The 27,342-nt window shown below is 37.5% G+C and overlaps 1 protein-coding gene across 1 annotated transcript in view; it reads right to left on the bottom strand.

The window, feature by feature from the left end:
• Positions 1–27,342, bottom strand: part of tbca (tubulin cofactor a) — a 35,407-nt gene that overhangs the window by 6,202 nt on the left and 1,863 nt on the right. Inside the window, exons 2-3 of the mRNA XM_062057426.1 lie at positions 14,585–14,690; positions 2,346–2,432 (exon numbers count right to left, since the gene is read on the bottom strand). Of these exons, the coding sequence (XP_061913410.1) occupies positions 2,346–2,432; positions 14,585–14,690 (193 nt within the window). The remainder of the gene's footprint in view (positions 1–2,345; positions 2,433–14,584; positions 14,691–27,342) is intronic.

Genomic DNA, 27,342 nt, shown 5'->3' with positions numbered 1-27,342 from the left:
AAAAAGAAGTGGCATAAAACACGTCCTAGAAAGTCTGAGAAAGTTATACATGTAAACAAACTACGGTGAGTTCAAGGACCGCCAAAATTAGTAGGACAAAACCGTGCTCGCCAAATACTCGAATCAGTGAAGCATGTTTAATATAAACAGTGTGCTTTATAACAATTAGGGAGGTTTGTGTCATGTTTGTCCTCCTACAGAAACCATATTAAAACAAAAAATATATTTTTTTCCCCTCATCTTTTTAAATTTTTCATACATTTATGAAAAAGCTCCAGAGAGCCACTAGGGCGGCGCTAAAGAGCCGCGGATTGCCGACCCCTGATATAGTTAAAGTTAAAGTACCAATGATTGTCACACACACACACTAGGTGTGGCGAAATTATCCTCTGCATTTGACCCATCACCCTTGATCACCCCCTGGGAGGTGAGAGGAGCAGTGAGCAGCAGCTCTGGCCGCACCCGGGAAACATTTTTGGTGATTTAACCCCCAATTCCAACCCTTGATGCTGAGTGCCAAGCAGGTAGGTAATGGCTCCCATTTTTATAGTCTTTGGTATGACCCGGCCGGGGTTTGAACTCACAACTTGCCGATCTCAGGGCGGACACTCTAACCCAGACCTGGGCATTCTGCGGCCCACGGGCCACATGCGGCCCTTTGTGCGTACCTGTCCGGCCCGCGTGAGGCCAATCATAAATTACAAAATACATTTTAAAAAGTATCTATGTCGAGTGTGCAATACAACGGTGCTGCTTTTGTTTTGAAAAGCGTTATTTGTATTACTTCCGCGTGGACGTACAGTATGCGCGTGCATGATTGTGAGTGAATGTGAACAGCTGCAATCACAAATTACAAAATAAAGTAAAAAAAACATGTATGTCGTGCGCGCAATACAACTGAGCTGCTTTTATTTTGAAAAGTGTTATTTATGGGCGTATGTCTGTGTGTAACCTGTGAGTGAAGGTGCACAGCGACAAGTGATGCACAGTTTACTCCCGAGACGCTAAAAAGAGAAAAGTTGATGACGAATGCCGTGTTTCCAACAAGACATGGACTGCCAAGTAACGTTCCCTCTAAGGTGCGCGCCTGCGCAATTGCGCACTGCTCAAGCGTCCTCTGCGCACAGCAAATATATGCTGCGCACCAAATCAAATCCCATCTGAATTCTAAACAAAATAAACACATTTATTCTGTGTAATTTTGCAATGCAACTTTGAGTGACAGTGACAACAAGCGGCCCTAACGGTGTTCGTCAACACCGTTCAATTGAACACCGTTCAATTATTGTAACGTCTATCGAGATGCTTCGAGGCCAGGAATTATATCGATCACTTTATTGAGCAAAACTGTTTATATTCGGCCATAACCACACCAAAAACATAAGTAAAACACTTCTATCTCGAAAAACTAGTCATTTTCTGCCGTACAAACCAGGCCAAAACCAACTTGTCATCTGTCACCAACACGCATACCACTAAGCCACTGGTGCGTTTATGGCCACACAAAAAGTCGGACAACTCAAACACCACACAAAGTTACACTATGACTCTTCAGTTATACGTGTGCTTATTTTACTGTCATTTATTATTAATGTTAATTTATTCATATTAATCATGGAACGCTGTTACTAGAGAAAGTTACAGGAATGCACACTTCATCCTATGCTTACATTTCATTGTGCAACATGAGGATGTTTAAGGGGAACTAAATGTGATCTCTGAAAGGGGTACAAATGATTTCCAAAGCAGTGCTTTTGGTATAAAGTTAAGTTAGGTTAAATGAAAGTATTATTATTATAATCAATTATTATTATTATTATTTATCTTACGGTATATATCAAAAATAATATTGAGCAAAATTTAATTGAAATATTGTCAATGTGGCCCTCCAGCAGTGCTCGGGTTGCTCATGTGGCCCCAGGTAAAAATTAATTGCCCACCCCTGCTCTAACCTCTAGGCCACTGATCTGGCCCCTAAGCCCTGAGTGTGACAGATGTGCTATAAATAGGTAAATAATTCATAACCCATTGCTTTTGATTCATTATTATTTTTTTAACAACGGCGACCCAAAAGGCCTCCACTAATAAAAGTTACAAATAAGTCAAAAATCAATATGTAATATTTGAACTTTCAACGCATACATCTCTAGACCGCCTTCAGATCTACCCATCAATTAGAAGTTTTTATAACTTTTGGAGCAAGGCATGTCGGCTTTGAGTTATTAGTGTCAATTTTGTAACTTTTTTCCTCATTACACTTGTTTGCTCTTTTATTCCACTTTTTATGTTTTTTTTTTTTTTTTATAAATAGTATTTTCAAAATGAAGGAAACGTTGTCCACTCACCAGTAGCTGCTGCAGGTCGCTGTGTGCAACGGTCAGGCGGCGTCGGGTGTCTGGGACCATCATGATGGTCTCCTTCAAGCTCTCCGTCTGGAAGCACATCCGCCTGGTTACACCTCTGCCACCAGTAAGACCACACAGCGGCCTACTACTTTCGGTTCACAAAGCCAAGAACCTGACTGGACCAAAGTCAGCTGTGGGCTAAACTAGCGATGATAAACGTCACGCGCCATCGCCGCCGTCCAGGTGCGATGTTAACCCGACAAAGCGCACGCGCGGGAAGGCGAGCCGGGCTAAGCGGAGCCGTGCCGGGACGGAGAAAAGTCACGGCGCCCTCTGGCTGCGGTGGAATGATCCCATCAGCGCGGGATAAAGACGACACTTAAGAGAGCGTATTGATTCCATTAAAACAAAAACCTCTAATCCATCCTGCCTCAGACGCATCATCTCCAAACCATAATCCATCTGGCCTCCCAATCTCGCCATTAACGCCAGCCAAGCGTGCCGCTCCGCTCGGGCCCCGGCCGCCGCTGTGAATGAACAAACAAAACCCACTCGCTCTGAATTTTTATGCTAGCGGTAAACAAGTGTGTCCAAAGTGTGTCCCGGGGCCGTTTGCAGTTCACAGCTAATTATTTTAATGGCCTGCTAAAAATTCTAAAAATACTATAAAAACAAACAAAGAGATTGGAGTAAAGGAACAAACGAATAAAAAGTTGAGATTTTAACATTGATAAATGTTTTCTTCATTAAAAATAATCAATGTTGTTGTTATTGACCTATTCAAGGATCCAATTGAATCAAATATTCTATTTTGATGTATTTTTGGGGGTAAAAATTGCATATTTTGTAAGATTGCCATATAAAAACAAAGGTTTTCTTTGGCAAAAAGGGCATTAAAAAAATATATATATATAAACTTATGATCTGATAAGCTAATTTTTTGAAGGGCCTGCGGCATATTATAAAAATACTATAAAAAACAAACGGGTGTAATGTAAAGAGAAAATGTTGACATTTTAACACTGATAACTGTTTATTTTCATTAACTATAATCAATGTTGTTATTGACCCATTCAAGGATCCAATTGAATCAAATATTCTATTTTAATGTATTTTTGGGGTAAAAATTGCATATTTTGTAAGATTGCCGAATATAAACAAAGGTTTTCTTCGACAAAAAGGGCATAGAAAAATAAATAAAATAAACTTATGATCTGATAAGGCCCGATTAACGGCCCGTGGCACATTCTAAAAATACTATAAAAAAACAAAGAGTGGAGTAAAGGAACAAACGGGTGTAATGTAAAGAGAAAAAGTTGACATTTTAACACTGATAACATTTTTTTTCATTAGAAATAATCAATGTTGTTATTGACCCATTCAAGGATCCAATTGAATCAAATATTCTATTTCGATGTATTTTTGGGGGTAAAAATTGCATATTTTGTAAGATTGCCGTACAAAAACAAAGGTTTTCTTTGACAAAAAGGGCATTAAAAAAATATATATATATAAACTCATGATCTGATAAGCTAATTTTTTGAAGGGCCCGCGGCATATTATAAAAATACTATAAAAAACAAACAAAGAGTGGAGTAAAGGCGCAAACGGGTGTAATGTAAAGAGAAAAAGTTGACATTTTAACACTGTTAACTGTTTTTTTCATTAAAAATAATCAATGTTGTTGTTATTGACCTATTCAAGGATCCAATTGAATCAAATATTCTATTTTGATGTATTTTTTGGGGTAAAAATTGCATATTTTGTAAGATTACCGTATAAAAACAGAGGTTTTCTTTGACAAAAAAGGCATAAAAAATAAATAAAATAAACTTATGATCTGATAAGCTAATTTTTTTAACGGCCCGCGGCACATTCTAAAAATACTATAAAAAACAAACAAACAACTGGTGCAATGTAAAGAGAAAATGTTGACATTTTAACACTGATAACTTTTCTTCATTAAAAATAATCAATGTTGTTGTTATTGACCCATTCAAGGATCCAATTGAATCAACTATTCTATTTTTATGTATTTTTTGGGGTAAAAATTGCATATTTTGTAAGTTAGTCGTATAAAAACAAAGGTTTTCTTTGACAAAAAGGGCATTAAAAAAATAAAAATAAAATAAACTTATGATCTGACAAGCTAATTTTTTTAACGGCCCGCGGCACATTCTAAAAATACTATAAACAAACAAACAAAGAGTGGAGTAAAGGCGCAAACGGGTGTAATGTAAAGAGAAAAAGTTTACATTTTAACACTGATAACTGTTTTTTTCATTAAAAATAATCAATGTTGTTATTGACCCATTCAAGGATCCAATTAAATCAAATATTCTATTTTGATGTATTTTCCGGGGTAAAAATTGCATATTTTGTAAGATTGCCGTATAAAAACAAAGGTTTTCTTTGACAAAAAGGGCATAACATTTTTTTTATAAACTTATGATCTGTTAAGCAAATTTTTTTAACGGCCCGCGGCATATTCTAAAAATAATATAAAAAAACAAACAAAGAGGGGAGTAAAGGCGCAAACGGGTGTAATGTAGAGAGAAAAAGTTGACATTTTAACACTGATAACTGTTTTTTTCATAAAAAATAATCAATGTTGTTATTGACCCATTCAAGGATCCAACCGAATCAAATATTCTATTTTGATGTATTTTTTGGGGTAAAAATGGCATATTTTGTAAGATTGCCGTATAAAAACAAAGGTTTTCTTTGACAAAAAGGGCATAAAAAAAATAAAAATAAACTTATGATCTGATAAGCTAATTTTTTTAACGGCCTGCGGCACATTCTACAAATACTATAAAAAACAAACTAACAAAGAGTGGAGTAAAGGCGCAAACGGGTGTAATGTAAAGAGAAAAAGTTGAAATTTTAACACTGATAACTGTTTTTTTCCATAAGAAATAATCAATGTTGTTATTGACCTATTCAAGGATCCAATTGAATCAAATATTCTATTTTGATATATTTTGGGGGGGTAAAAGTTGCAGATTTGTAAGATTGCCGTATAAAAACAGAGGTTTTCTTTGACAAAAAGGGCATAAAACATAAAAAATAAAAACTTATGATTTGGACAAGTTCATCTCGAGCAGAGGTGTCCAAAGTTTTTGCCTCCGAGGGCCAAAGTGAGCATGTGCCAACAGGCTGCAGGCCAAAGACAGAATAGAGGTGTCCCAATACAACTTTTTCCACTTCAAATACGTTATCAATAGTTGAAAATTGGCTGATACAGTACAATATCATTATTTTGTCGTGTAAAAAAGGCTTGGTCAAGTGAAATGAATCACACAGAACAGTGGTAGGTATGAATAAACTCATATTTATCATTAACAGTCTGGAATGGACTTGTGCTGACTTTTAAGTTGAAGTGTACTGGTAACTGCTTTTTTTGTCGACAACTGGGAGCCACAATAATTTGGCCCACAGGCCCCACTTTGGGCACCCCTGATCTAGAGAATCAAGCATTGAAAAACAAAAAAAAAAGAATTATATATGACTTATTAATGAGTGGGCCCTTTTTGGACCCCCAAGACCTTTTAGTGTTAAAAACTAAACAAAAAAACGATAATTTCTAAAACAATAATTATTAATCAAAACTAATGTTAGCAATTATTGGCCTATTTAAGAGTCAAATTACTTCATTTCAAATATTCCACTCCATATTGCATATTTTGTTTTTTTGCCACAAAAACAGGGTTTTCTTTGACAAATAGGACATAAAACATTAAAAAAAAAAACTTTATATCGACGTAAGTTGGTCTAGAGCAGGCGGGTCAAACTGGTTTTCATTGAGGGCCACATTGCAGTTATGGTTGCCTTAAGAGGGCCTATTTTAACAGTGAATAATATACAGTATGAATATAAATGTGTATACATAGAACATGTGTATGATTGCCTATATATTTGATTATTATGTACGCTGTACATAACAAAATCTTTAGATTGTACGGTTAAAAACGGTCAGCTCAATCGCCACAATTTTACCGTAATATTAGCATTTTTTAAAAGTTTTTTTTATAAAAGGCATATAAAATAAATGGAATTAAATTAAATGGAATGGAAAAATGGTACCACTTGTTTATTTACGGAAAGATTCATGCTAGTTTTTTATACTGTACAATCTACGGTTGTTGTGTTTTTATAGTGTATTATTACTCGAGATGTCCGATAATGGCTTTTTTGCCAATATCCGATATTCCGACATTGTCCAACTCTTAATTACCGATCCCAATATCAACCGATACCGATATATACAGTCGTGGAATTAACACATTATTATGCCTAATTTTGTTGTGATGCCCCGCTGGATGCATTAAACAATGTAACAAGGTTTTCCAAAATAAATCAGGGTAGCGGGGGGGGGTGTATATTGTAGCGTCCTGGAAGAGTTAGTGCTGCAAGGGGTTCTGGGCATTTGTTCTGTTGTGTTTATGTTGTGTTACGGTGCGGATGTTCTCCCGAAATGTGTTTGTCATTCTTGTTTGGTGTGGGTTCACAGTGTGGCGCATATTTGTAACAGTGTTAAAGTTGTTTATACGGACACTCTCAGTGTGACCTGTATGGCTGTTGACCAAGTATGCCGTGTACACAGCGGCGTTTTAAAAAGTCATAAATTTTACTTTTTGAAACCGATACCGATAATGTCCGAACCGATAACGATAATTTCCGATATTACATTTTAAAGCATTTATCGGCTGATAATATCGGCAGCCCGATATTATCGGACATCTCTAATTATTACTCTGTATTGAATAACGGAACGAAAGTGGATTTTACTGTCAAAAATTTTACTGTAAAAGTTTTGCATGAACAATTTGTTGGATTGAAATCATAAATCAAGCAGATATTTAAGTATTTATGTTTATTTGAACAAAAATATTGTTTTGAAACGTATGATGATATAATATTTTGTTTTATTATTAGAGATGATTAAAGTGTAAATATATGTAATTGCAGTACATTTATTTTTGTAATACATTTATTAAGAAAAGATAAGGTACTTTAATAACACATATTTCCACCCTTTTCGGGGGCCACACAATTTGATGTGGCGGGCCAGCTGTGGCCCCCGGGCCTTGAGTTCGACACCTGTGGTCTAGAGCAGTGGTCCCCAACCACCGGTACCGGTCTGCGTAGGAAATTTTAAAAAAAATAAAATAATAATAATACGTTTTTTTTTTTTTTTTTATTAAATCAACATAAAAAACACAATATATACATTATATAGAAGTGTTTCCCACACATTCATTTATTTGTGGCGGCCCGCCATGAAAGAATTACGTCCGCCACAAATAAAAAAAATAAAAATATAAATCAGCCCTTTGAGACACTTGTGATTTAGGGCTATATAAATAAACATTGATTGATTGATTGATTGATTGAAATAAATGTTGTTGTTTTTTTGTCCTGTCCAGCTTCTCAGGCAAATCATATAGCTGATGTAGATGCCCATATAGGCTGTTCAGATTTACTTTACAAAAGAGAAGTGTAGGATACTTCTCTTGTTGCCTTATTTGTATTTGACCACTACTTTTTTCTGTTTATTTGTTACTGACTGTGGCAGGACACCTCTGCCTCTGTTTCACTTTATGTTGCTGGTAAATAATATGGTTGTAGTAGTAGGCTAAAGTTAAATGATTTAGTATGCACTAATTAAAGGGGCAGAGCTTTAAGAGACATTTTAGCTTTCATATTTTTATAAGATATAGTTTTTGTAAGAACCACGATTAATAAATATATTTCAGTGAATAACTTATTGTTCAAATCTGTATATAAATATGTACACAAAGTGTTGTAATTATATTGTAAAATGGGTGGAAGGATGGATGGATGTTTAAAACAAAACTGTTATTATTAATTAGTAAGTATACATTTTTTGAGCGTTTTTAGAGAAAATCATATTGTAGTAAATTATGCAAATGACTCGATGATGTCATGCTGACCACGCCCATAGCCACGCCCCCACCGCCACAGGTATGTTGGCAGTTTATGGGAAACACTGTATATCAGTATAGATCAATACAGTCTGCAGGGATACAGTCCGTAAGCACACATGATTGTATTTCTTGATGAAAAAAAATAATAAAATAAAATAAAAAATAAAAATACCCCCCCCGGTCCGTGGGACATATTTTCAAGCGTTGACCACTCCGCAGCTACAAAAAGGTTGGGGACCAATGGTCTAGAGATTTTATTAAAAAAAGAATATGGTTATATACTTTTAAAATTTCTATGGTGGAGACCATTTCGGGTACCCGGTACCTTTAACATTTACCAAAATTGAGGGGAGCCCTCAGGGTTGGAAACCCCCCCAAACATTTATTTATTGTGTTGGTTAATATCAAAACCGCCCTCGCTTCCTTGGATTTTTCAATAAGGGGGGAAAAAGTTTGGAGGGCCCTGCGTTAAAGCGTGTACTGGCGTGGTCGGCGAGGGGGATGAGGACGACGTGATGCCAGGAGAAGCAGCGTGAAGACCATCCATTAGCGTCATTCTGCTAATCAGGCCAATTGTTTGACATGCGAGCAACAAGGATGTCACATGACCTGCTGGTGTTCTGTCAAGACGCTTTGACAAGCTGTCAGACAGATTCCTCATTGTGGCGTTGAGGGGGAAATAAATACTCATTTTGATAACTAGCATTGCCTCTTAAAAGGTGTATGGAGTCGCTGGTTTAAAAAAGAAGCTGAACACGCCACATTAGGGCATACTAGCCAGCCCTCCCGAATTTTCCGGGAGACTCCCGAATTTGAGTGCCTCTCCCGAAAATCTCCCGGGACCACCATTCTCCCGATTTCCAGCCGGACAACAGGCACGCCCCCTCCATGTCCATGCGGACCTGAGTGAGGACAGCCTGTCGTCACGGCCGCTTTTTCTCCATAAAAACAGTGTGCCGGCCCGGTCACGTCATAACATCTACGGCTTTAGGAGACAACTGCGCACACAACAAGAAGGAGACGAAGCAGAAGAACGAAGAAGAGACAGTCATGGCGACGACGAGTGACAGAGAATTGAACGAGGATGGACAATTCAACCCTAAACTCACTCCTCTCCTGCAAATTACATTTCACAGATGCTGCCCATACCTATGCTACTTCAAAGGCTGTGCTACTGGCTGCAAAGCATTGCACTTTCAAATACAACAATGAGTAGGAGTGTTATGTGTGTGTATATGTGTAAATAAATGAACACTGAAATTCAAGTATTTATTTTATTTATATACGTATATATATATATATATATATATATATATATATATATATATATATATATATATATATATATATATATATATATATATATATATATATATATATATATATATATATATACACACACACTACCGTCACATTGAAATGTCCTTATTTTTGAAGGAAAAGCACTGTACTTTTCAATGAAGATAACTTTAAACTAGTCTTAACTTTAAAGAAATACACTCTATACATTGCTAATGTGGTAAATGACTATTCTAGCTGCAAATGTCTGGTTTTTGGTGCAATATCTACATAGGTGTATAGAGGCCCATTTCCAGAAACTATCACTCCAGTGTTCTAATGGTACAATGTGTTTGCTCATTGGCTCAGAAGGCTAATTGATGATTAGAAAACCCTTGTGCAATCATGTTCACACATCTGAAAACAGTTCAGCTCATTACAGAAGCTACAAAACTGACCTTCCTTTGAGCAGATTGAGTTTCTGGAGCATCACATTTGTGGGGTCAATTAAACGCTCAAAATGACCAGAAAAAGAGAACTTTCATCTGAAACTCGACAGTCTATTCTTGTTCTTAGAAATGAAGGCTATTCCACAAAATTGTTTGGGTGACCCCAAACTTTTGAACGGTAGTGTACATATATAGCTAGAATTCACTGAAAGTCAAGTATTTCTTATATATATATATATATATATACATATACATATACATATATATATATATATATATATATATATACATATATATATATATATATATATATATATATATATATATACATATACATATATACATACATATATATATATATATATATATATACATACATACATACATACATACATACATAAATATATATACATACATAAATATATATATATATATACATATATAAATATATATATATATATACATATATAAATATATATATATATATACATATATAAATATATATATATATATATATATATATATATATATATATATATATATATATATATATATATATATATATATATATATTAGGGATGTCCGATAATGGCTTTTTGCCAATATCCGATATTGTCCAACTCTTAATTACCGATACCGATATCAACCGATACCGATATATACAGTCGTGGAATTAACACATTATTATGCCTAATTTGGACAACCAGGTATGGTGAAGATAAGATAAAATTAATAAAATAAGATAAATACATTTTAAACATTTTCTTGAATAAAAAAGAAAGTAAAACAATACAAAAACAGTTACCGTAATTTCCGGACTATAAGCCGCTACTTTTCCCCCTCGTTCTGGTCCCTGCGGCTTATACAAGGGTGCGGCTTCTTTACGGCCTGTTCTTCTCCGACACCGACGAAGAGGATTTCGGTGGTTTTAGTACGCAGGAGGAAGACGATGACACAATGATTAAAGACTGACTTTTCATATACCGGTAGGCTGGTTATTTTGATAACGTACAGGCGAGCACTTTGTATTACTTTGCACCGTTGTATTATTTGTACTCTGCACGAATGCTGTTCGCCATGTCAAAGATGTGAAAGTTTGATTGAATGATTGAAAGATTTATTGTTAATAAATGGGACGCTTTGCGTTCCCAAACAGTCATCTCTGTCCCGACAATCCCCTCCGTGGTAGCAGGAATCCCTATATACTACGGTAATTACACATCAAAACCCTGCGGCTTAGAGTCGGGTGCGGCTTATATATGGAGCAATCTGTATTTTCCCCTAAATTTAGTTGGTGCGGCTTATAGTCAGGTGCGGCTTATAGTCTGGAAATTACGGTACATAGAAACTATTAATTAATGAAAATGAGTAAAATTAACTGTTAAAGGTTAGTACTATTAGTGGATCAGCAGCACGCACAACATGTGTGCTTACGGACTGTATCCCTTGCAGACTGTATTGATATATATTGATATATTATGTAGGAAGCAGAATATTAATAACAGAAAGAAACAACCCTTTTGTGTGAATGAGTGTAAATGGGGGAGGGAGGTTTTTTGGGTTGGTGCACTAATTGTAAGTGTATCTTGTGTTTTTTATGTTGATTTAATAAATTTTTTTTTTAAAAACACGATAGCGATAATTAAAAAAACGATACTGATAATTTCCGATATTACATTTTAAAGCATTTATCGGCCAATATTATCAGACATCGCTAATATATATATATATAATATATATATATATAAGAAATCCTTGAATTTCAGTTAATTGGAGCTATAAATATACTCCTCCCCCTTTAACCCCCCCCCAATCTCCCGAATTGGGAGGTCTCAAGGTTGGCAAGTATGCATTAGGGATGGGTAGCGAATTTGGTACTTTTATAGGCACTGACTGATTTCGGTATCGATACACGTAAAATCAAACGGTGCCATACTTCGATACCTTTGTCGGGTTGCAGACTTGACTCCGGCTCATGTCAACAATCAGTCCGGCAGCACTCAGGGCGGATTCAGCCAAACTCTCTCTAATATTGCAATTTTCCACACCAACAAAGCAAGCATGCCGAAAAGAAAACGCTCCAACTTAAAATAAGGCTTCGCTCTTCTAAGGTGTGCTAGCTTGATGCTAATTTACATTGGATTTGCCATAGACGGGCTACAATTAGCATTTGCGATTTTACGTGGCGATTTCAACACTTCCAAATTTGGCAATGAAAACTACAACTAAGATGAATATTTTTCAAATGTTTTTGTAATCAGACAATATTTTGGGTATATTAAATAGAATTTTTACCTGACACTATGTAAGTGTGAATGTTGTCTGTCTATCTGTGTTGGCCCTGCGATGAGGTGGCGACTTGTCCAGGGTGTACACCGCCTTCCGCCCGAATGCAGCTGAGATAGGCTTCAACACCCCCCGCGACCCCAAAAGGGGTAAACGGTAGAAAATGGATGGATGGACTAGGGTTGTACGGTATACCGGTACTAATATAGTACCGCTATGATAACGAATCATATTCGGCACTATACCGCCTCTAAAAAGTACCGGCTCCCCAGTGCTTCACTACACACAGTAGGAGGATAAAATAGCTCAACGGCGTCACAATGTAAACAAATGCCATGGGTGGATCTACACTTAACATCCACTGTAATGATACCAAGTACAAAAGCATATCTAGTCGATACTACTATGATTACATCGATATTTTTTAGCAACACACAAAATTTATATTATGTTTATAAAGTCAGGAAATACGTCCCTGGACACATGAGAACTTTGAATATGACCAATGTATGATCCTGTAACAACTTGGTATCGGATTGATACCCAAATTTGTGGTATGATCCAAAACTAATGTAAAGTATCAAAGAAGAGAAGAATAAGTGATTATTACATTTTAACAGAAGTGTAGATAGAACATGTTGAAATGGAAAATAAGCAGATATTAACAGTAAATGAACAAGTAGATTAATAATCAATTTTTACAGCTTGTCCCTCATAATGTTGACAAAATAATAGGTGTATAAATGACAATATGTTACTGTATACGTCAGCAGACTAATTAGGAGTCTTTGTTTGTTTACTTACTACTGAAAGACAAGTTGTCTAGTATGTTCACTATTTTATTTAAGGACAAATTGCAATAATAAACATATGTTTCATGTACCCTGAGATTTTTAGTTAAAATAAAGCCAATAATGCCATTTTTTGTGGTCCCCTTTATTTAGAAATGTACCGAAAAGTATCGAAATACATTTTGGTACCGGTACAACACTACCTGACACAGTGTTTCCCACACATTCATTTATTTGTGGCGGCCCGCCACGAAAGAATTAAGGCCGCCACAAAATTATTATTTTTTTTAAATGTATTTATTTATTTTTTGTCCTGTCCAGCTTCTCAGGCAAATCATATAGTTGATGTAGATGCCCATATCGGCTGTTCAGATTTACTTCACAAAAGAGAAGTGTAGGATCAAGATTTTTGGAGCTCTTTGTTCAGTGGATCAGATGTTTGATGAAGCTTTGTGTCTATCTACCACCACTACTGTTTTCTGTTTATTTGTTACTGACTGTGGCAGGACACCTCTGCCTCTGTTTCCCTTTATGTTGCTGGTAAATAATATGGTTGTAGTAGTAGGCTAAAGTTAAATTATTTAGTATGCACTAATTAAAGGGGCAGAGCTTTAAGAGACATTTTAGCTTTTATATTTTTATAAGATATATTTTTTGTAAGAACCACAATTAATAAATATATTTCAGTGAATAACTTATTGTTCAAATCTGTATATAAATATGTACATAAAGTGTTGTAATTATATTGTAAAATGTGGATGGATGGACGTTTAAAACAAAACTGTTATTAATTAGTAAGTATACATTTTTTGAGCCTTTTTAGAGAAAATCATATCATTGTAGTAAATTATGCAAATTACTCGATGATGTCATGGTGAACACGCCCATAGCCACGCCCCCACCGCCACAGGTATCTTGGCAGTTTATGGGAAACACTGCTGACACGTTTCCACTGTCATCTGCAGTCTTCTTCAGAAGGGTCACCTGACCACTGTGACATGTTGCCTGTCAGCTGTTCTTATAGGCGTGGCCAACCAGGCAAGACCTGTCTGGTCTACCTGGTTGGCAGTCTTCTTCTTCTGTTACGATGCTGGCCCGTTCATGGAATGTTCTCACGACTGACAGTTTTTGTGCTGTAGGATGTTCGGAGGTCCAGAGTAGGTATTGGACGGTGTGTGTCACTTTTCCATGAACAGTAATGTTTTGACCGCAGTCATCTTTGCGGTGGAATTTCATGTCCAAAAAAGTTATGGTCCTGTTCATTTATAGATGTTTCCGGTCTTGTCAATACACTGGTAGACATGACAGGTCTGCCTGGTTGGCCACGCCTATAAGAACAGCTGATAGGCAACACGTCACAGTTCTGAAGACTGCAGATGACAGTCGAAACGTGTCAGGTAAAAATTCCATCTGATATACCAGGTACCGGGATTTGATTCCGTATGGGTTGAAAAGTGAATGGTGCCCATCCCTGCGCCACTTACGTGTTGCTTGATGAGGTAACTGTCAGCCGCCGCCGCTTTCAGCTGCTCGATCTTCTCCTCCTGCTGCTTGGCCTCCTTTTTATACGAGACCTCCTCTTTGATCAGCCTGCACACAGGAGACACCGTTGATGTACAGTACAGGCCAAACGTTTGGACACACCTTCTCAATCAATGTGTGGTCTTTATTTCCATGACTATTTACATTGTAGATTGTCACATCAAAACTATGAATGAACACATGTGGAGTAGGGATGTGCGTATCGATCCTGTGGTATCGATATATCGATACTCACACGCTACTCATTTGGCATCATTTTTCTGCCAAATGAGTGTGGGGGGTGCAAGCATCACTTTCAGATGTTTTTGATGACTTAACTTACTATGTGCTGGGACACCCCTGTACCTGGCAGAGTATAGAGCTGGCCCAGTCACGTCACAGGAGACAGCAAATGAGCGTCGTCAACGTGCAACACACACACAGCCAGCCGACAGCGTTGTTACTTTTCCTGAACAGCAATCTGAGACTTCAGTAAAGTGTGACGACATATCTCGAGTACACTAAAGGTGTGATGGTGTCAGACATTTTTGTAGATCATTTTTCCAAGTTCAATTTCTCAGGGAACTGTCTTTCGTATGCAGGTTTATAGGACAAGGAAATCCTAGTTTATTGTGATAAGGAAATTATTGACTTTGCTTCAGAGTAGTGTTATAAGTTTACTTCCACAAAAAGGTTTGAAACATAACATTGTTATGAATAATTGTTTTTTTAAGCTTTTTCTACCAAGACTTTTTTTTTTTGAGGAATAAGAAAAGTGAAAATGTGTATATTTTTGTTTATATTTAATTTATTTTTAATATTTATGTTATTTATTTTAATTGTACTATTATTATATATTGACCATAATAAATGTGGTATAAATGGTCTGTATTTGTCTTGTGATTTGTCTTAAATAATAACAATAGTAATAATATTTTTGACTGACAAAAATCGCCAGTAACAAATTAATGGTATCGGTATTGGTATCGATGTAAATGCAAGAAAAAGTATCGTATCGAATCCTAAAAGTGTGGTATCGCCCATCCCTAATGTGGAGTTATGTACTTCACAAAAAAAGGTGAAATAATTAGGGATGTCCGATAATATCGGACTGCCGATATTATCGGCCGATAAATGCTTTAAAATGTAATATCGGAAATTATCGGTATCTTTTTAAAAAAAAAATTATCGGTATCGGTTTCAAAAAGTAAAATGTATGACTATTGAAAACGCCGCTGTGTACACGGACGTAGGAAGAAGTACAGAGCGCCAATAAACCTTAAAGGCACTGCCTTGGCGTGCCGGCCCAATCACGTAATATCTATGGCATTTCACACACACAAGTGAATGCAAAGTATACTTGGTCAACAGCCATACAGGTCACACTGAGGGTGCCCGTATAAACAAGTTTAACACTGTTACAAATATGCGCCACACTGTGAACCCACACCAAACAAGAATGACAAACACATTTCGGGAGAACATCCGCACTGTAACACAACATAAACACAACAGAACAAATACCCAGAACCCCTTGCAGCACTAACTCTTCCGGGACGCTACAATATACACCCCCCGCTACCCTCTACCACGCCCCCGCCCACCTCAACTTCCTCATGCTCTCTCAGTGAGAGCATGTCCCAAATTCCAAGCTGCTATTTTGAGGCAAGTTAAAAAAACATAATGCACTTTGTGACTTCAACAATAAATATGGCAGTGCCATGTTGGCATTTTTTTTCCATAACTTGAGTTGATTTATTTTGGAAAACCTTGTTACATTGTTTAATGCATCACAACAAAATTAGGCATAATAATGTGTTAATTCCACGACTGTATATATCGGTATCGGTTGATATCGGTAATTAAGAGTTGGACAATATCGGAATATTGGATATCGGCAAAAAAGCCATTATCGGACATCTCTAGTAAAATTCCATTCCTGTGGAATGGCGGTCTGTCATAACGTTTTTAGCATTAAATCACACATTATTGTGAGGTTTTGTATTAGTGTTCTTAAAAATAGATATACTGCAAATAATTTCCCAGGCCTGATGTAAATAGTCATGAAAATAAAGAAAACGCATTGAATGACTGTACTGTATAAACATAAAACGTTCTATTGATACCGCTACAGTCAGCATTGTGGCATTCGTAAACGCGGAGGTGATCGAGCTGTGAACTTTGACCCCCATCCCGTGTGCAGTCTCGAACCCTTTTTTTCTGCATTGAGGAGCATCTCGAAGCTCAGCACACACAATTAATTGATCATCAATTTAGCCCCTAATTTGGAGCAAGTCAGCTGGTAAATGGGCCTCTTTTCCTTGATTGTTAGTGAAAATGGTCTTGAGCACATTGATCTATTTTGATTATTTATCAATTACGGGCCAAATGGAAGTAAATCTATTAAACACATGCCCGCCCTGATTGGAATAATGGACTTGGAAAATATGGCCGCTGATAATGATTCCCAACTAATGGTCTTCTTCCGTCGGAGTGACAACGCAAATTTCTTTTTTTCCCCTCCTTCATGAAATCAGCAGCGAGTGATTCGCCATTAATCAGTCACATTAGCGGCGAGGCTTCCCCGCCGTGTTGCGCCGCTCCTCGCATTGCCGCGCTGGCCGGCGCCACTCTGTCATATTTTACGTCAATTACGCCTCATCCTGACACCGCTTCCGTCAGGCGTCACGACAGGCGACCTGTTTGGAGCGCGCACACACAAAAAAAAAAGATGGCGGAAAGAAAGCTTGAATAATTTGAATACAACTGAAGGACAGTCTAATAACAAAATGTCCATTCCTGCCCCCTTTTTCCAGTGTTGATGTTAATTTCTTATTTCCCACAGAGTTGGAGAGCCGGGGTCGCGGCTGGTTTTAAATAGACCTGCCACCTCCGGCTTAATGGAAAAGGCAGCTCGGTGGAAAATAGGAAAGGGGGGGCAAAAAAGGGAATTAAAGCCGGCCGACGCCACCTAGTCAGCCGCCTTCTCCCGCACTGTATTTTTGAGGCAGCGTGTCGTGGAATGACAAAGGCAAATTACTCTTGTCATTTGATTAAGGCCATCCGCATAGGCGGGGCGCCGAGCAGAATGGGCCCCGGCTTTGCCGCCGAATCAAAGGAAAGACAGCTGAGGGGCCATGGTGACGGAGCACACCCGTAAACAGCCGGACAACTTTTCAACAGCTGGAAGCTCGTACAATTCGGAGAAAACGGACAAAAACACGGCTCAAAAGTCGGACAAAAACATGGAGGATGAACAATGACGGTAACGGTATCATAACACCGCGATATTTCGGCATCAAAATTATTACAATAATACTGTGACGTGATACGGTAGGGCTGGACGATTATGGCACAAGTAATAATCACAAGCTCTTGGGATTGATATTGTAATTTAAAAATGTCAAATGCTTTAAAATGTAATATCGGAAATTATCGGTATCGGTTTCAAAATTATCGGTTTCAAAAAGTAAAATGTATGACTTTTTAAAACGGACGTAGGGAGAAGTACAGAGCGCCAATAAACCTTAAAGGCACTGCCTTTGCGTGTCGGCCCAGTCACATAATATCTACGGCTTTTCACACACTCAAGTGGATGCAACGCGTACTTGGTCAACAGCCATACAGGTCACACTGAGGGTGTCCGTATAAACAACTTTAACACTGCTACAAATATGCGCCACACTGTGAACCCACACCAAACAAGAATGACAAACACATTTCGGGAGAACATCCGCACCGTAACACAACATAAACACAACAGAACAAACACCCAGAACCCCTTGCAGCACTAACTCTTCCGGGACGCTACAATATACACCCCCCCCCCCAACCTCCTCATGCTCTCTCAGGGAGAGCATGTCCCAAATTCCAAGCTGCTGTTTTGAGGCATGTTAAAAAAAAATTATGCACTTTGTGACTTCAATAATAAATATGGCAGGGCAGCACGGTGACACAGGGGTTAGTGCATGTGCCTCACAATACGAAGGTCCTGAGCAGTCCTGGGTTCAATCCCGGGCTCGGGATCTTTCTGTGTGGAGTTTGCATGTTTTCCCCGTGACTGCGTGGGCTTCCTCCCACCGCCAAAAACATGCAGCTGGGGATAGGTTGATTGGCAACACTAAATGGTCCTTAGTGTGTAAATGTGAGTGTGAATGTTGTCTGTCTATCTGTGTTGGCCCTGCGATGAGGTGGCGACTTGTCCAGGGTGTACCCCGCCTTCCGCCTGTGACCCCGAACGGGACAAGCGGTAGAAAATGGCAGTGCCATGTTGGCATTTTTTTTCCATAACTTGAGTTGATTTATTTTGGAAAACCTTGTTACATTGTTTAATGCATCACAACAAAATTAGGCATAATATTGTGTTAATTCCACAACTGTATATATCGGTATCGGTTGATTTCGGAATTGGTAATTAAGAGTTGGACAATATCGGCAAAAAAGCCATTATCGGACATCTCTAATTGTAATCAACATTGTTTGTACGATAATCTATTCATTTTAAAACATGAGTATTTATTGTACCACCAAAAAACAATTAAACCTGCATATAAATTAGTAACGAATAAACCATAATAAAATAATAATAAAGGTGGACTTCTTTCCCATTCTTGCTTGATGTACAGCTTAAGTTGTTCAACAGTCCGGGGGTCTCCGTTGTGCTTTTTTAGGCTTCATAATGCGCCACACATTTTCAATGGGAGACACGTCTGGACTACAGGCACGCCAGTCTAGTACCCGCACTCTTTTACTACAGAGCCACGTTGTGGCTTGGCATCGTCTTGCTGATATAAGCAGGGGCGTCCATGAAAAAGACCTTGCTTGGATGGCAACATATGTTGCTCCAAAACCTGTATGTACCTTTCAGCATTAATGGTGCCTTCACAGATGTGTAAGTTACCCATGTCTTGGGCACTAATACACCCCCATACCATCACACATGCTGGCTTTTACACTCTGCGCCTAGAACAATCCGGATGGTTCTTTTCCTCTTTGGTCTGGAGGACATGACGTCCACAGTTTCCAAAAACAATTTGAAATGTGGACTCGTCAGACCACAGAACACTTTTCCACTTTGCATCAGTCCATCTTAGATGACCTCGGGCCAAGCAAAGCCGGGGGCGTTTCTGGGTGTTGTTGATAAATGGCTTTCGCTTTGCATAGTAGAGTTTGAACAGGCACTCACAGATGTAGCGACAAACTGTAGTTACTGAAAGTGGTTTTCTGAAGTGTTCCTGAGCCCATGTGGTGATATCCTTAACACACCGATGTCGCTTTTTGATGCAGTACCACCTGAGGGATCCAAGATCACGGGCATTGCTGCTTACGTGCAGTAATTTCTCCAGATTCTCTGAACCTTTTCATGATATTATGGACCGTAGATGGTGAAATCCCTAAATTCCTTGCAATAGCTCGTTGATAAATGTTGTTCTTAAACTGTTCGACAATTTGCTCAGGCATTTGTTGTCAAAGTGGTGACTCTCGCCCCATCCTTGTTCGTGACTGACTGAGCATTTCATGGAAGCTGCTTTTATACCCAATCATGGCACCCACCTGTTCCCAATTAGCCTGTTCACCTGTGGGATGTTCCAAATAAGTGTTTGGTGAACATTCCTCAACTTTCTCAGTCCTTTTTGCCACTCGTGCCAGCTTTTTTTAACCATGTTGCAGGCATCAAATTCCAAATGAGCTAATATTTGCAAAAAATTATAAAGTTTACCAGTTCGAATGTTAAATATCTTGTCTTTGCAGTCTATTCAATTGAATATAAGTTGAAAATGATTAACAAATCATTGTATTCTGTTTTTATTTACCATTTACACAACGTGACAACTTCACTGCTTTTGGGTTTTGTATTTTACCACTATAGAGTGCGTGCTTTTTCTGTAAAATAAAATATTTGTTCATTAAATGCAACAGTCCTCACACTTATTGGTACTATACATCTCTAAACAATTTTGACCAGCATATTAGGTCAAAGCATAATCATTTTGTAAATGTGTTAGTAAGTGCAGTGTTTCCCACACATTCATTTATTTGTGGTGGCCCGCCACGAAAGAATTACGTCCGCCACAAATAAAAAATTTAAAAAAAAAAAACAATTAAAAAAAAAAATATATATATATTTTTTTGTCCTGTCCAGCTTCTCATGCAAATCATATAGTTGATGTAGATGCCCATATAGGCTGTTCAGATTTACTTTACAAAAGAGAAGTGTAGGATACTTCTCTTGTTGCCTTATTTGTATTTGGCCACTACTGTTTTCTGTTTATTTGTTACTGACTGTGGCAGGACACCTCTGCCTGTTTCACTTTATGTTGCTGGTAAATAATATGGTTGTAGTAGTAGGCTAAAGTTAAATTATTTAGTATGCACTAATTAAAGGGGCAGAGATTTAAGAGACATTTTAGCTTTTATATTTTCTAAGATATATTTTTTGTAAGAACCACAATTAATAAATATATTTCAGTGAATAACTTATTGTTCAAATCTGTATATAAATATGTAGATAAAGTGTTGTAATTATATTGTAAAATGGATGGATGGATGTTTAAAACAAAACTGTTATTATTAATTAGTAAGTATACATTTTTTGAGCCTTTTTAGAGAAAATCATATCATTTTAGTAAATTATGCAAATTACTCGATGATGTCATGGTGACCATGCCCATAGCCACGCCCCCACCGCCACAGGTATCTTGGCAGTTTATGGGAAACACTGAAGTGCTTTAAGTACATTATGCACATTATTGTGAAAGGGGGAAGCGTGCTGTGCTGTTGTTCTCAGCTTGTCGAATAAAGAAGCCACGCACTTGAGGCTGTTTCAAAAAATAAGAGAACGCCTCTCAGGTTGCGACCGCTGTTTGTACGCTGATGTCACGTCGATGATGTCGTTCACAACAACACGAGTAAATGAGATGTGTTGTGGGCGTGTGGATTGTGCTTGTTAGCTTTAGCTTCGTGGTTTAGTGGCTGTTTCAACTGAGCGACTCCTCACTGATGAATTAGTTCAGGACGGGCTGGTTGAGTGTGTCGGGGATAGATGAACGCTACCAAACACACTTATTTCCCAAACATATGTTTCTTCTCTTCACAATGACAACATTCTCATCACATTTGTGTCAAAACTGTTCTTATTGTTTTATTTTTGATACTAAGAATATAGTTTTATTGTAACTTTCTCAGGGAATATTCATTTTGAACTAATTTTATATATATGTGTTTTCATCTCAAACATGTTGTGATGGAAAAATGAACATTGATTACTATTTTGCATGCAACAAACTGCATTGCATTCTTAAAATGTAAAACTGTCTTATTGTTTATGTATTGTTGGCAGGTGGAAAACAGCTCAGCGGATTTGCGTGGAGAAACCAACATTTCAACGGCGCCGTATAATAATCATCAAAAACGCACGAGAGACAAGAACTTCGTTTATGCGGTCACACCACACAGCACATAGGGCTGTGAGCGCACCTGTTTTTATTAGCACACACAAATGGGCACAATCAACCACGGACGCATTTCAGCTGTGCATGTCAGCCTTCAATAATGAAAACAGGCGTTTAGGAAATAAGACGATTAGGCCAAACGCAATAATTGAGGGCACATCTTAACATGTATAATTAAACCTTAATCAAGCAAAAATATCAGGATTTCCCACACATTCATTTATTTGTGGCGGCCCGCCATGAAAGAATTACGTCCGCCACAAATACAAAAAAAATAAAAATAAAATAAAAAATACTTTTTTTTTTTTTTTGGTCCTCTCCAGCTTCTCAGGCAAATCATATAGTTGATGTAGATGCCCATATCGGCTGTTCAGATTTACTTTACAAAAGAGAAGTGTAGGATACTTCTCTTGTTGCCTTATTTGTATTTGACTTTATTAAATGCATTTATATTAGAAACAACATGTGTATATAAAAAAGGGTGCAAAGTCTGCAGGCAGTAGGAAACACATGGTTAAGTGTAGGGAGTAAAACTGATGGCAGTCTAAAGTTCAAGATTTTTTGAGCTCTTTGTTCAGTGGATGAGATGTTTGATGAAGCTCTGTGTCTATCTACCACCACTACTGTTTTCTGTTTATTTGTTACGGACTGTGGCAGGACACCTCTGCCTCTGTTTCACTTTATGTTGCTGGTAAATAATATGGTTGTAGTAGTAGGCTAAAGTTAAATTATTTAGTATGCACTAATTAAAGGGGCAGAGCTTTGAGACATTTTAGCTTTTATATTTTATAAGATATGTTTTTTGTAAGAACCACAATTAATAAATATATTTCAGTGAATAACTTATTGTTCAAATCTGTATATAAATATGTACATAAAGTGCTGTAATTATGTTGTAAAATGGATGGATGGATGGATGGACGTTTAAAACAAAACTGTTATTATTAATTAGTAAGTATAAATTTTTTGAGCCTTTTTAGAGAAAATCAAATAATTGTAGTACATTATGCAAATTACTCGATGATGTCATTGTGACCACGCCCATAGCCACGCCCCCACCGCCACAGGTATCTTGGCAGTTTAGCGGAAACACTGAATATGATTTACTCGATTAATCGATCGGGATATTCGATAGAATACTCGATTACTAAAATATTCTATAGCTGCAACTCTAGGTCAAACCTTTCCACAGAAATTGGCAATAATGATCGGTGGGCGATTGATTCAAACTAGGGCTACAACAACTAATCGATTAAATCGATTATAAAAATCGATTTTTCGTTGGATCTATGCTATACGCATGCGCAGAGGCAATTTATTTTTATTTTTTGTAATTTTTTTTTGTAATAAACTTTTATTTATAAACTGCAACATGTACAAACAGCTGAGAAACAATCAAAATAAGTATGGTGCCAGTATGCTGTTTTTTTTTCAATAAAATACTGGAAAGGATAGAAATGTCGTTTGTCTCTTTTATCTGATTATTAATCAATTAATCGAAGTAATAATCGACAGATTAATCGATTATCAAATTAATCATTAGTTGCAGCCCTAATTCAAACACTATTTATGGCATCTTTTCTTCCATGCACGGCCATCTTTTCGCGACGACGTCGACCAAGTCGACAACTCACCCCAGCTCGAGTTCTATTTCCAAAATGGTGCCTGAAAAGACCCTGTTGGACCTTAGTGGTTCTACTCCATTGACCTGAGATGCAACACAAACAGCAACCATTGCAGCGTTTGAAGAATTATACTATTATAATAGTTTTTTCCCCCACACTATGGACAAACTATGACATTGCGCTTCCTTGCCGCCATCATTACCACCTCAGGGAGCATGCATTAATAACGTGACCCTCATCAAATCACAATCAATACTACATTACGCAGACGCCATCGGCAGGCGGCAGGTAGGGAGGAGAACCTAATCGAAGAGAGCCACCTTGCTACGAGCTCCTTTTAAAAATATCTGCACCAAGTTCCATTAGGAGCTTGGGAGGACACTGGAATATCTTTGTAGAGCTGCAAATAAACATACATCCTTCACAAATATAACTGCGTACATAAGGAATTTGGACTGGATTTAACCTTTTACACAGAAATACTATTTCCACCTGCGCGCAGTTACGTACACTGCCCACTAAAGATAGACCGCTTCAGGGTCAAATCTCAGAGTGACGCTAAAAAGGAGAACTTAAACTTTTGAACGTTGTAGTACTTTTTGCACAACTTGCTGCCAAAAGTGGTACACAGGCACCATCTGGTGGTGCGCCAAATAATCAATTAATTAAATATTCAAGTGACAAAAAATACTAAATATACCTGTTTTTAATTAATATTCAGGTCTACTACGCTACTGTGTTTTAATGTTGGTCATTATAGTGGTACTTGATGAATACTTAGGTCTACTATGCTACTGTATTTTAATGTTGGTCATTATAGTGGTACTTGATGAATACTTAGGTCTACTACACTATATTTAATGTTGTCATAATGGTGGTACTTGATGAATACTTAGGTCTACTCCCCTACTGTATTTTAACGTTGTCATTATGGTGGTACTTAATGAATACTTGGGTCTACTACACTACTGTATTTAATGCTGTCATTATGGTAGTACTTGATGAATACTTAGGTCTACTACACTACTGTATTTTACTGTTTTCATAGTGGTACTTAATGAATACTTAGGTCTACTACACTACTGTATTTTAATGTTGTCATAATGGTGGTACTTGATGAATACGCAGGCCTACTACACTACTGTATTTTAATGTTATCGTTATGGTGGTACTTGATGAATACTTAGGTCTACTACACTACTGTTTTTTAATGTTGTCATTATGGTGGTATTTAATGAATACTTAGGTCTACTACACAACTGTATTTAATGTTATTATGGTGGTACTTAATGAATACTTAGGTCTACTACACTACTGTATTTTAATGTTGTCATTATGGTGGTACTTGATGAATACTTAGGTCTACTACACTACTGTATTTTACTGTTGTCATAGTGGTACTTAATGAATACTTAGGTCTACTACACTACTGTATTTTAATGTTGTCATAATGGTGGTACTTGATGAATACTTAGGTCTACTACACTACTGTATTTTAATGTTGTCATTATGGTGGTACTTGATGAATACTTAGGTCTACTACACTACTGTATTTTAATGTTGTCATTATGGTGGTACTTAATGAATACTTAGGTCTACTACACTACTGTATTTAATGTTGTCATTATGATGGTATTTAATGAATACTTAGGTCTACTACACTACTGTATTTAATGTCATTATGGTGGTAATTAATGAATACTTAGGTCTACTACACTACTATATTTTAATGTTGTCATTATGGTGGTACTTAATGAATACCTAGGTCTACTACACAACTGTATTTTAATGTTGGTCATTATATATGACCCCGGGAGAATCACTGATGATGTGTCCAGGTTGCACCGTAAGGTGTATTATGAAACCGATCCAGTATGGCATCGCCATTGACTTCCAGGAAGAGGCTGGATGACAACCTCGAAAGAGTGGTGACAACTGGAGAGACAGTTGACAGCCCGGAAAGACGGCAACCGGGGCAGGGAGGGGTAGCATCCCAAGCTGCAGCTCCTGCAAGGGAGCACCCAAATAACGCTGCGAAAAACCCTGAAGACACATAAGATCAAGATAGGCTGCCTGAGGAAACCCGTGGTGCAACGCACAGGGCCAGTACCTTGTACGGCCCTGATGAGACGGAGGAGGACCCAGGCCCGGACATTCCCCACAGTGCCTGGAACCTCCAAGCACCACCGGCGCAACCCCGGGGCAGACCGTCGGAGGGAGGACGCGTGGCGTGGAGCGCTACCTGGACACAAGTCGAGGGACTGATCACGCTGGGTCGCCCGGGAGAGGGTGTTTGATTAAGACCCGAAACACCCTATGACCCCGGGAGAATCACTGATGATGTGTCCAGGTTGCACCGTAAGGTGTATTATGAAACCGAACTGGTACTTGATGAATACTTAGGTCTACTACACAACTGTATTTTAATTTGTCATTATGGTGGTACTTAATTATTGTTTAGGTTCACTGTGCTGCTGTATTTTAATGTTGGTCATTATAGAGCCACATGTTTTTTTGAGGTGGTACTTTGTGAAAAACTTAAGAACCACTCTTCTATTGTATTTATAATCTATTACTATTAAATTATACTATTTATAACCTATTCTATTTTAATGATTACATACATTCTATAATTCTTGTGGTACTCATTCGGCAAAATCTGGGACCTTGTTTACTACATTTTGTGCCTTTCATTGCAATCAAGTTCTGTGGATTATGTCCAAATAGAGACATAATGAAGAGGAATGTTTGAATAGGACTGGGCGATACCAATGTCAATATCTATGGCGATAGACACGTAATCGATAACAAAAAAAAAAACGCATTTGATAAAACTTGATAGTTTTTTTCCTTTATGTCGGAAGAAAGCAAAGCAAGGTTGGTTGCATGAACAAAGGCACTGTCTGAAGTGATCACTGGTCAGTGGGAGTGACACGCTAACAGGCAATCAGGTAACAGAATCAATTATCAAGTTTGGTTGCGAAGAAATAAAACAAGAAAAGTCACCTCGACATATATGGCAGTTATTTGGATTTTTAAAACACGGACCAGTCAGACCAATGTGGTCTGTAAGATGATGTGAGGTGCTCATCCCCAACAAGACCGGTAGTAACACACGCTCTTTGTCGCACTCACCCTTTAGAGCACAGCTGTAACTTCCTGGCACCACAGAAAAAAAGTTTTTCTCGGGTTACTATGTTTGCATTGTCACTCTATTTTCTTACAATTTATTAAACATTGCTTACACATTCCTTATTTTTGCACCCTATTTGTACGAGGTTATCGTTAAGTGCTCAATGTGATTTTGTTTACTTTCAGCCTTGATAACTGTGGGGATTAAAATCAAAGGAAGGTAACAATAAAAAAAAAAAAAATTATATTTAAAAAAAAAATTCTTCATATCTTTATTTTCAATAGGTCATAAAAATATGAAAATTATCAATATCGCCCGATTCAAATCCTTATATTGCGATAGAGTTTTCAGCCATATCCCCAGCCCTATGTTGGAATATAAATACTAATTCATTTTCTTCCCCCCACTCAGTTCCTTGTTAAAGAGAAAAGTTGCGCAAAAAAGTACCATAACAGTTGGACAAACCTTTAGGGAGGATCTAACCAAGTCCACCTGTAAAAGTTTAGCTTCAT

The sequence above is a fragment of the Entelurus aequoreus genome, linkage group LG08 (assembly GCF_033978785.1).
Source record: "Entelurus aequoreus isolate RoL-2023_Sb linkage group LG08, RoL_Eaeq_v1.1, whole genome shotgun sequence".
NCBI lineage: Eukaryota > Metazoa > Chordata > Actinopteri > Syngnathiformes > Syngnathidae > Entelurus > Entelurus aequoreus.
Note: the sequence above shows the minus strand (reverse complement) of the source record. Positions and strands in the feature narration are given on the sequence as shown.